Source organism: Spizellomyces punctatus (assembly GCF_000182565.1).
Source record: "Spizellomyces punctatus DAOM BR117 chromosome Unknown supercont1.10, whole genome shotgun sequence".
NCBI classification, from domain to species: Eukaryota; Fungi; Chytridiomycota; class Chytridiomycetes; order Spizellomycetales; family Spizellomycetaceae; genus Spizellomyces; species Spizellomyces punctatus.
Window position 1 is genome coordinate 934059 of NW_015971546.1, and position 11502 is coordinate 945560.

The 11502-nt window shown below is 45.8% G+C and overlaps 3 protein-coding genes across 3 annotated transcripts; 1 reads left to right on the top strand and 2 right to left on the bottom strand.

The window, feature by feature from the left end:
* Positions 1–1130: 1130 nt before the first annotated feature.
* Positions 1131–1868, bottom strand: SPPG_06026 (uncharacterized protein; the record flags this gene model as incomplete). The annotated part of the gene is made up of 2 exons (XM_016754232.1): positions 1131–1237; positions 1329–1868. One exon carries the CDS (start codon positions 1866–1868, stop codon positions 1350–1352), a length of 519 nt encoding a protein of 172 aa, XP_016607119.1. The 3' UTR covers positions 1131–1237; positions 1329–1349.
* A 1502-nt stretch (positions 1869–3370) lies between these two features.
* On the top strand, positions 3371–4971 carry SPPG_06027 (uncharacterized protein). The gene is made up of 4 exons (XM_016754233.1): positions 3371–4223; positions 4286–4476; positions 4541–4664; positions 4725–4971. Exons 1-4 carry the CDS (start codon positions 3386–3388, stop codon positions 4910–4912), a joined length of 1341 nt encoding a protein of 446 aa, XP_016607120.1. The 5' UTR covers positions 3371–3385; the 3' UTR covers positions 4913–4971.
* Positions 4819–6341, bottom strand: SPPG_06028 (ribonuclease Z). Its single transcript, XM_016754234.1, has 2 exons — positions 5956–6341; positions 4819–5888 (listed from the first exon to the last, which is right to left on the bottom strand). The coding sequence occupies exons 1-2, from the start codon at positions 6327–6329 to the stop codon at positions 5075–5077; spliced, it is 1188 nt and encodes a 395-aa protein (XP_016607121.1). The 5' UTR covers positions 6330–6341; the 3' UTR covers positions 4819–5074.
* Between the last annotated feature and the right edge of the window lie 5161 nt (positions 6342–11502).

Below are 11502 nucleotides of genomic sequence, written 5' to 3' on the forward strand. Positions count from 1 at the left end.
GACACGGACTACTCCAGAAGAAATACTGGGTGGAGTGGGACGCCAAACAGTTAAAGAAGCAACGAGCCATTTGATGCAAATCAATATGGGGAGTCTTCGCTGGATGTCAGAGCCACGTATGAAGCTTTACCAGACCAAGAAGGAAACTATGACTTCCCGGTTCTTGCTCATGATGACCTGGATCCTTGTGCAATGACACTAAACAGCACCGAAATCTCTGTCAGCTTTGCAAATGAATACTGGGTTATATTTTTTGCTACTCTGTTCCCCATTCGCAAAGGTCCGTACTGGGGTTACTCTCATCAGTTGAGATGCCCAAGATATGGATTACACTGTTTTTAGCATCGTCTTGAAGCACTTGCCTGAGAAGGCCCAAGACGGCTACGTGCCTTTGCAGGACCAATAGCCAAATTGGCATGTCAACTGGGGTTGGGAATTATGCAGTGCTCATGAGCCTGGTTTGGTGCCAAGTACCATGGTCAAGATTCCAGTGGTGATTATTTTTGACTTGGGTTGCTAGTATACCAATAGCCAAAGACTCCCCTTTGAGAAAGATGGACGAAACGATTGCAAATTGTGTCCCGTTGAGCAATGTTCAAACGACAAGTACCGCACTAAGGCCTCAGAAGAAGATAAACGTGTTGAGCTCAAGAATAAGAGACTATTTGGGTATTTACAATCTCTGTGTGGCATATTTGAAGGTGATTTCAAAGTGCAAAAGGGCCAAGATAGTTTTTTGATATCCTGAGATTACCTCTTGTTTTGGACAAAGATGATATCTGCTTTGCTGATGATGTGGTTCTACCCCTTTTGGCCAAATTGACTGGGAATGCCAGTTCAAAAAAAAATGCCGACATTGGAACATTTCACTGCTAGTGCTGTGAACCCTCTACAGTATGCAGCGTTCTGTTTACACCTACTTCATGCACAGCACCCAAAGTAGATACACTCCGAAGGCGAGGCTTCTGAGCTGGGAGCTAGACGAGAAAAAGTATGCATATGTGCTGAAAATGGGCATTCCCTTTAATATAAGTTCCTCGTATGTAGTCGTGCCCTGTATCATACAATCCTGAGACTGCGGACCCTATCGGGGCAACTTCATGATAAGAAACCTTGGATGACCGTGAAAGGAATCCGTGCTTGTGGTCTCCTCAGGCTACAGCTGTTCCTCGTTTTCTATTGTGCGCTGTGGTCAATATGCCGTGGAAGAAGATCTGCATCGACCTTGTTTTAATTACTGTATGTTTCCGAATGAGTCGGCCATGTACATCTCTTATCAATAAAGCATCATTATATACAAAACGTCCGCTACTGGCAAATCCACATACCGTCGCAGATTACAAAGTCTACTACGAGCTTACTTCCAGAACATTAAACTTTGTCGTCGAACTTTCCAGATATCCTGGAACTGCATACATATAACAGAGTGCTAAGCAATAGTAAACATGCACGCACACCTGCGCTGTCGCGAGGGCATACGTCGGTTGTGGGATGGCGACTAGGACGATTGCTGTGATCATGGCAAACGCCATCATACCGCCCAAGAGGAACATGATGTATAGGAATGTTGGGGCACGATGGGTGAGTGGAGAGGATCTTGACGGTTTTCCAACCTGCTTGTCCACAGCGGTTTCATCCGACCCGGGAAAAAAGTAGCAATTGAGTATCTCTTCTGTTCCGTCCGACTTTGCTGTCGTGGGCGTAATAGGGCTACCGCATGGTTGGTCATTGCTCTTTTTGTCATCTGGAAGTCGTACACAACTGGCTTCCGTTGCGAGGTTTCTTCTCACATTCACAACAGCGATGATGGAGCATACCGCAATGCACCAATCAACCAACAAACACCACGCTGCAGGGAGACTGAACATGCCGTTGACAATTTTTGTCAATAGGGATGTTATGTAGCCATTGCTGGAAATGTATACCCATGCAGAGACGCCAAAGGAGGCTAAACAGATGAGAATGGTGGTCGGGTATAGAAATAGACGGAGCCGTTCGGGGAATACTATTGCGGGGCGGAAAATGGGGATTCGGGAGAGGTTTAGGAGTGTATGGGAGCAGGCCGCGCCGATAGGAAATGCACTGATGTTTTAGTTTTGATGGGTTAGCCGTGAAATGCTCAACTCTTTGACGATTAAAATAACCTACACGAAAACAACCGACCACCCAGGATCGACAATAAAGCACGCTCCTCGACGAAAGAAATCAATCACGTATCCGATTCCTGCAACGTCTGTCCCAAGAATGAAGAGCCTGATGAGGGGAATATCACTTTAGCTCCAGTGTGAGCAGATATTCATCAAGGCAAAAGTAATAGCATACCAGGAAACCACTACCGCGAGATTAAACCTTGTTCGTCGCAATCGGTAACGATACACTGCGTACCCAAACGCTATGCAGCTACATACGGCGGTAAGCCCCAAACAAATTAGGATGGGCGTTTCCGCTTGGATTGGGACAGGTGGCAAGGGACTATTCAGACAGAGTGGATTGGGCTCGGATGTGGTATTGGATGCGCTGTTGCCCATTTTTGCACCTTGGTGCCTGTTTACCAGAAGAACGTCTCACACTGGACGCGAGACGGCGTAGGAATATTCGCAAGTGAGAAACAAGGATATTAGTCGATGCCCATGATCATGGTTGAGGTTATTTATCGGGGCGCCAGGTCCGCCAGGTCCGCCTCTATTTATAGCTAAGAACTTGGAGCTTGGTGCTCAAGGGTCATTCCAGGGTACTAATAGAAAGTTCTGTGCTTCATGAACGGTTGAGGTAATTTTATTCTAATTATTCCTCCGGTTAATCGGCCTCAGTGTTTATTCTTCTGGCATCACAATAGCATTTAATATTGAATAGATGATGGATTATTCTGACAAGCAAAGTATGTATTGCATAAGTTACTTTTTGCTTTCCTGTCATTTGCGCTTATTCCAACCAACAGTGGACGGACCTAAGATCCACAATAGCATTTGACGGTGCAGGACATGAAAATCACGCACAGGTAAAGAAGAAAGAGATTTGAGATAAAGCGCCCAACAATGAATCTAAATAAAATGACAACGGAAGCTGGCTAAAAATGGGGGAGGGCAGATACAGGCATGCAATGAACAAATGGTTGGCAGGACGGCAGCGCAAATGTCCCAACCTTAACGACGTCACAAATAAATGGAACAAAGTTGCATAACGCTCTCTTGCCAGAATATTGTAGTCGACTTTTGCGAATTGGGAGGAATATCGGCCAGAGGGGCTATACCATACGATCTCACCCTAAAAAAAGCCTACATACTAGACGTTTGTGCATCTACCCAGGATCGAACTCTCCACAGGCGTGACGTAACCGCACTGAATGTTCAGCTCTTCGCAGACCTCAACTTTTGACCTTTCGGCCATGGGCAATCAAACGAGCAAAGATCCCAAGACGGCCCTTTCTGGCTTGACCGATACCGAACGCAACGCCCTTACATCTCTCTTCGAATCAGCCCACGATGCCAAGTCACAGTCCGTCACTCCTGCATCCGTCACTCCTGCATCCCTCGCTTCACACCTTTCCCCGATTCTCCCAGCGACACTTCGACAAGCAATTGCATCCCTCGCTAGCCGGTTGTCTGACGGAAAGGGCAAGACAGTCTCGTTCAGCGGATTAGCTGCGACTGTGAGAATTATTGTTTTTGGAAGCGTGTTGGAGAAACAGCGTCTCGTTGACGTTTATGCTACCTTGGTAGAGCCGGCTGGGACTAGGGAGTTTGTGAAGGATTTGGCTGCGGGTGTGGGAATTGGCGTAAATAACAAGAAAGCCCATGTGCCGACTGATCGATTTGTTGATTTTCTACTTGAAAAATGCTGCCCTTCTACGAATGTGACAGAGGATGTATTTAGTTCATCAAGTAATAAGTCACCTCTGGTTATCCCACCTCTCTCCGAGTTTTGCACCTGGTTCCCGCGCAACGCATACCTCCAAGTCCTGTGGGATGCCCTCTTTACTTCCGCATTCTTTGGCGCCGACTCTTCCACCTCTACCCTCCAGATCCCGACATTGACGGCGCCATCAACTCTGCTCACAGTTGAAGATTTGTTTATTTTGCATTCAAACATGGCTTCAGAATTCAAGGAAAGCAGGGAATGGGTACAGAGATTTGCTAGCGATAAGCATGGAAAGAGCTGGACGGTATTTATGAATAGTGTTGAGGATTGCGGAGCGGTCTTGGTTGCCGTTCGGGACAAAGATGGTATACTTCAGCGCATTCAACCTTGGAATCGCACTACTAGGATGCTCATGGTCAATTGATAGGACACATATTTGGCGGCTTTGCGTCCAAAGACTTTAAATTGAACCCAAAGTTTTACGGCGACAATACCAGCTTTGTGTTCTTTCTGCGCCCAAAGATAGGGGTCTTCCTGCCCACTGGATACAACGACCACTACCAATATTTTAATTCGGGGACGCAGACATTACCAAATGGAATGGGATTTGGGGGACAGGTATCTATTGTGTGCCTGCGTTGTCAGCAATGGAACAATCGATAACATAAGCTTCGTATCGCAGCTCAATTATTTTGGCCTGTGGATTGACGCATCTTTCGAATCCGGTCACTCAAAAGCGGAGCCCAAGTCAACCACCTATGACAATCCCCGTCTGAGTAAACAGGAGGAGTTTACAATAGATTTTGGTACGTCCAACTATCACCTCAGTTACCTGGTCCAGGTTTTGATCAACCCTTTTTTGACAGTGGAAGCTTGGTTAATCAAGCCTAAAGAAGTGGATGAGAGATTAGTGACTAAAAAGGGCAAAAAGAGCGTACTGGACGACGACAGTGCTGCAGCTATGCTGGAGATGGGCGGGAGGCGACTATATTCAAAAGAGATTGGGAGAGACGAAACGAAAGAGGAAGATGAAGAGGAAAGTAACGATAGCTAAATTTTACCATTGCTTTTCTATCATGTACATAGAGTGCCAATTGAACACAGGTCGTTCATCTATGATCTGTGTACTGTACCGCGACGGTACAAAAGTCCATCCCTGGGAGTAACGTCAGGTTCTTGAACGATACTGACTCCATGGAAAGCAGGAATTTTAAAATCATCCTCCATCGGCTCTTCTTCTCACAATTTCCACACTCAAAAAATCCCTTGCGCAAATGACATCCTCGTTCATAAACGTTCCAACAGCCAAAGCTCGTATCTCTTCCATAATCTGCAAACTCTCTTCAGAAAGGTCCCCCTTGTAACGACTCGAGAAATGGTTCAGAACCAATTTCCGAGCCCCAACCAGACGCGCAAAAGCACCGGCCATCTCAGGGGTGGAATGGCCGTGGGATATCGTGGATTCTTGGACTGAGGAGGGAGTTTGTCCGCTTGCGAGGTCAGCCTTGAGGCAGGCGTTGGTGGCTTCGTGTATAAGGAGATCAGAATCTATTGCAAGATGAATAATCGGAGACGGGTCGTTTGTGTCGCCCAGAATGGTTATTTTGCGACCGGGAGTGGGAGGTGTGAGGTGCTCTTTCAGAAGGAGGTTTGTCCCGTCTGGTAGGGTTAAAGATTGTTGAGACATGAGCTTGCCGATTAGGATGGACGGGTTTTTAATTCCTTGCTCTGCTAACGCCTTTCGGTTGCGCTCAAGATGGGGTTGCAGGGTGCTAATGTTAATGTTTCCAGGGTGTGGAGGCTCTTGGATAACGTAGCCGATGCACGGTACGGTGTGTGCAATCGGCGCGGCCGTTACGGTCATATCAGTTTCGGGATCATGGAGAACGGACCAGTGGCTCTCGTTGGGATGCGCTGCGTTGCTACCAGAAGTTAGTTGTATATCCCGTCCTGCAATCTCATCATTGTGCAAAGTTTCGCTGGGAGGAGTGGATTGGTCGTCCGGAAAGTGAAGCTCGTGTACTGTATACCTGCATTAAAATGGTGGTGTCGGCAATTCAGATGTGAGAGAGCGAAAGGGTTATCCCGATGACATACCTGCATCCCAATCTAGAATAGGTAGACTTTAAAGCATTCCTTATATACTCTCTTGTCCCCTTTGGCCCAAAAATCTCGAATTTCATGTCCTTGTCTTCACCAGGACACCACCCCCCAGCAGCCTGGGAAAGAGTGCACAACAGACCCGGAATACCAAAGCAATGGTCTCCATGCAGGTGTGTTACGAAAATCTTTTCCACTTTTCCTGCTTTTAGATCGGATTGGATGATTTGGTGCTGTGTTCCTTCGCCTGCATCAAATAGCCAGATACGCCCGTCGAATCGCAGTGCGAGGCTCGAGTGGTTTCGGGTTGGACTTGGCTGGGCGCTAGCTGTGCCGAGAAACACTATATCAATGTTTCCAATTGTTGGCATGCTGTAATATCCGATATGCGGAGAGAAACGCAAACCGTTTTAGCGCTAGGAAAGTTAAATAGGGGCGGAGTCGCTGCCCAGTTGCCATAGCACCAGCCGCAAAAGTCCCTCAAGCACTTCGTCCATGTGCTTACCTTGGATTGTTTGAAGTGGTTATCGCATAGTTTTATGCAGGTCTCCCACTCATCTGTGCTCCTTCAAGTGAAGAACATGTTCATTGGCTCCAGAGTACCATGCATACATAACGATAGACTGGGAAGGCTGTAAATAAAGATTCATATTTTTACTTTGTATGGATTCATTTTAGCACTCTTAGGCCTACCTTGCTGTCCCATACGTTGTGATGCGATGATAATGAACAGGCAAACCTCGAAATGGAGAGCCAAAACCAGCGCCTTTGCTACTGCAAATCTGATCAGGAGTGGATGCTTGCCTTCATGTTACGAGCGTAATGAAAATGGCAAAAGGATGGTGCATTCCATATTGTTCATATTGTTCGCTAGCAAATGCCTCTGATGAGTAGGAATGGCAAAGCATGGCGACATTCAACACTGACACCAGTTGGGCAACTACCAGGGCTCTTTGCGGGTAAAATACGTTTTCCTGTCGTCAGATCGCAACTTTCTGTCGAAAGTTCGCCGATATGTAGGATCATCCATGTATTGGCATCAATTGCACACAGTGGCCTGTGTAGCAATGTGAAAAAGACTTTCCAATATATAGGGCAATACGCAAGAAATAGCAGACTATTTACATTGATCCAACTATCACTGGTGATCGAGTATTGCGTTTGTCATGGAACTGAGAAACAAGCGCAGCGCGCGGAATCAACAGTGAGCGCTCGAGTGTTGAAGTAATCGGGCTTGATCAGTCTTTACTATTTGCCATTTTCAGAAGGTATACATTATGGCGCTTGGAAGTCTCATAGGACAGCTCAAGCGAAGTATAAATGTCACATGTGAGAGACTATTTCCATTCAATTGGCAAGTCTTTGGCACAAAATGTTTTTGTGGGCTTCCCCTGTCCGAACCACCCAGCGCGGATTTTCGAGATGGCTCTCCATCTGTTGAAGCAAGGGTTGCTCCCAGATTCTTATGTACCAACAGGTTCCTTCGAGCGCGAGATGGACTGTAACTGCTTCATAAGCCGTAGACAATTATGAGTAACATCCTCATAGATTCTTCTTCCTTTCGTGTGCTTTCCAAACGCTTAGAGAATAAGTGCACGCAGTCGCAGTTGTTACCAACCAATATCGCCAACAAGGGTCGAGACGCCCAATGTACTTGAAATGACTAGATTACTGGCTGTCCTGTTATTTTATTCGAAATCTTTCAATCATGAGCAGTAGATAAGCAGAGTCAGATGTCATGTGCTAGGCGGCCTCACAGGATATAGAATGTATTTTACACAATGCTTTTTATTCTTTTGTGGTCTCACTGGCGGGACACATATCGTTAGCAAACTATAACAGTAAGATGGTGATGGTTTGGGGTTGGATATGAGTGACCGGTTGGTCTATACGCATTTAGAGCTAAGGGGTTGACCGACTACATTGAAGGGTACGTGCGGTTTTCAAGAGTAATACCTACGGGCTTCTAGCACGTACATAGATTGAGCTCAAAATCGCATGAGATGGACTATGGTTTTAGGTGATATCAAGTTGCGGCTTATGTGTGCGTCTTTTACGACAACAGGACCAAGTGAAGCAGGGAAGGATGGATTTTGGGAGATAGATCTACATGGCAAATGATCAGTTACCGTCGTTGGCAAGCCCAGGGATCATATATGCTGTTTACTACCACAAAGGACAAGAAAAGAACTTTAAATTGACCTGGAGAAAAGGGCATCCATATACCATCCGAACATTTTATATCCATCCTCACATGAAGTCCACCTCGTGTGGGTGGTTCAAACTCGGTGAATAAAATGACCAGATGCGGTCGGCGACGCTGAAGAGTCGCTTCCGACTGTACTTCACAACGTTGATAATCATAGGCTAATGTTATAATCTTCTCTAATGTGATGTTGAGAGCCAGGTGCCCGGCAAAAAGAAATATATCTCCCATGGGTTCTCAGTTGAAATGACGGGATTTCATTTGATGGGATGACTTTATCTGATTTCAAACAGCAGATCGAAAAGCAGAACGACCAGTATTTTGGCGTTCATTACAGGTCAAACTAGAGCTAGATGGTGCTTGCTGTTGATCGCCAAGTGGCCCAACAGACAAGAGCGGCATTTAGTATTTTTACTAAATTCTAGTACCGATTCGATCTAATCCAATTGCAAACAAGGTGTGTTAAGCCCTTCTCATTTTGGCATGGGTCCTTGAAGTGAATTGCCAAATTGCACACATCTTTTCAATAGTGCTACTATAGATCCCTTCGCTCGCCTGTTCTCCAGATATGCTTTCAGTGTTGCAGCTGGCCCGCATCAAAGGTGTTTGGAGATTAATGTTTTTAGACCGTTGGTTCTTACGCTGCACATTGGAGCTCATTTGAGTAGAACGCTTGAGGAGGGTCTTCAAAGGGACAAAGCAATTCCAGGAATGAATACAATGCTTTAGCCCGTTCCTTAGATATGGTTTCAAGTGGCAGCTTGCGCTTATCTACCGTTTGAAACGGTGGTAAATCACACGGACACAACAGGCCAACCCTCTGAGGATCACAAGAAAGGTGAGGGACCTTGACCAAGATCCTTCATAAGATATGCAAACCTCCGGTTGGAAGTTGTCTCATCAACAGGGTTAGGGTGCCGGCTGTCGAAAGCCATGATCACATACCCTGACTGGTTGACATGTGCACTCCCACAGAACATAGCGCATCGTGTAGCTTGGAGAACATGAATACTGCATATTGGAGCATTTGGAAGAGATCCTGTCACGAAGTTTGCCAAAGAATAACAACTGTGGTGTGGCACTGACGTTTTCATCAACATACAGATCGCTGTTTATATTTTTGCTCGTTTACCTTCAAATCTCTGTAACGGATCCCCTCGCCTTTGTGTCCTCTTGTGTCACTCCTTCTTTAACGGAATCATGTTCGGAACAATGTTCAGACCTCCTCTTTGCAATTTGCGGATGTAGGCATCATCCTCCCTACACTCCTCATTCTACCAAACGTGACTGGCAAGATCTGTTGTCAAAGTGTAGCCTTGCGGCAATACCACTCCCCTTCGGATTGCTGTTGACAAACAATAGTTTAACGTCATGATGACACTCACTTTGAAATAGTTGGCGGATGAGGCTTATGTGATGGGAACAGGTAAACATTTTGATCTTCAGTGCATCGCAGCGAGGACTGCTGGTATACGCATTTTATTTAACAAGAATTGCCTACTCGGTATAGACGTATCGTATTCAATACTACACCTATTCGCAATTGTGCCTCATCTACTGGCTATGCTATCAGTTTGCTTTCACATTCCTCTCCATTTAATGATGAGCCACGATATCCGCTATTCTCGGCCGGCATCTATACTAGAGAAGGAACACAGGAAGATAACCATTGGCTAGTGCCATCGCACCTTGTCTCCAATGTGGGGGAAAAGATTCTGCGATATTTAGAAAGACTGTTGGGACTAATAGCACAAAGATATCAAAGACCAGCACAGCAAACAAGAAGTGGCATGAACGAGTCGATCGAAATGTCCCAGTCACATGACCCTGCAGATGCGAGACATGTCAGAGTCGGAAATGCCGCGGCTTGCATTTCCCATTTGTTTATTTGGCTCTTGCTGCATTGTTTTAAAACCTAAATTACATCGGGATTGGTCCACGTCCAAACCAAGCGTTGGACCAGTGCCCTGAAGCAAAATCAAGAACAAACCATTTACCAGTCAACTGCATGGCCCACATCAAAGACTTGAGGAACCAGGCGGATGCCTGAACCATAAAAAGATTCGTTCCGCCACCAAAAAACAATGGGACCACTGGGACCATAGTTCTAAGTAGAAGTATAAAGGAGAAGACATCTTTTAGAATTCTCCAGCACTCCATTACGCACGGAACGAACTAAAACCTGCAAAATTCCAACCATAAATTCATTACATACACACGATGAAGTTCTTTCTTGTCCTCGCTCTCATCTTCTTTGCTCTTACTCAGTGTACAAAGTCTTAACCGTTGTTTATTTTCCGAGCAACTCTTCATACTAACTTTATCCCATGCTGCAGTGACAACTGTTAATGCCGAGTGCGTCATCAGTTCTTGTGAATATGAGCCCAAGTGCGACTTGGGCAAGGGGGAGAAAGCATGCGTAAATTATTATGGGCAATCATCATTTGCATGCGATTTGGTTAAAAGAAGAGTGATGTGCTGCAACAAAGGCGAGTGCAGTAAGATCGACATCAATGCGTAAAGTGGAGGACCGCATCATGTTGATAGCTCGCAGAAATTTAGAATTATCGATTGTAAATTGTATAGAAAATAGATCTTTTGTCAAGTGCGTTGTGCGCACGCATTCCAACTGGTCATGACTATATAAAGTAATACCATATAATAGTGTTTGGTTCTGTGCCGTAGTGGTCAACCGCGCGGAACGTTGCAAAATCGTTCCGTTCAGTAGGTCATGAGTTCGAAACCAGCAAAAGTGGGCTCCGTCGGTCGCTTCCTTCACACTCGGGAACTTCACGTTGACGGTCAGTGACTGAGCTTTCCCACTTTTTTTTCGACTTTTATCATGGCAAAATGCTGCTCAAAATGCACCTGGATGACGGAGAAACTGAGGATGTTGGCCGTACATTCTGGTTCTGCTAATCACTGGTCATCCGACGTGACATAGAATATTCAATGCATTAGTCGAATTAGATGCAGAAAGGGACTGCCCACATACCAGTTACGCTATCTGCATGGCTGCAATTTGGGTTGCCGTGTGCGCAGAGGGTTAACCAGTGATCAAAGGTGCAAGATTGATAATGTATAACCTTCTGTGTAAAGAAAATCATTCCCGTCGTCACGAAGCGAGCACCAAAAACACACCAAGTCCCTGATACAAATAGGATTCTCCTGCGACAGGTCTCTCCAGAAACCTCGCTTTTAGGCCCCCCCCCCCCCCCCCCACCTTGAAAATGAACCCCTTTTAAAACCGAAAACAAACTTTGGCCCATTTTTTTTTAAAAACCCAAAACCGTTGGAAAGGGTGAGAACATAAGGGGGAGGCTCCTTTAAAAAAATTT

Excerpts from the sequence above, each read along its gene's own strand:
- SPPG_06027 (XM_016754233.1), top strand. The coding sequence starts at position 3,386 with ATGGGCAATCAAACGAGCAAAGATCCCAAGACGGCCCTTTCTGGCTTG. Across the intron at positions 4,224-4,285 it reads TGCCGTTCGGGACAAAGATG|GACACATATTTGGCGGCTTT; the intron begins GTATACTTCAGC and ends GTCAATTGATAG. Across the intron at positions 4,477-4,540 it reads GAATGGGATTTGGGGGACAG|CTCAATTATTTTGGCCTGTG; the intron begins GTATCTATTGTG and ends TTCGTATCGCAG.
- SPPG_06028 (XM_016754234.1), bottom strand. The coding sequence starts at position 6,329 with ATGCCAACAATTGGAAACATTGATATAGTGTTTCTCGGCACAGCTAGC. Across the intron at positions 5,889-5,955 it reads TATTCTAGATTGGGATGCAG|GTATACAGTACACGAGCTTC; the intron begins GTATGTCATCGG and ends ATTTTAATGCAG.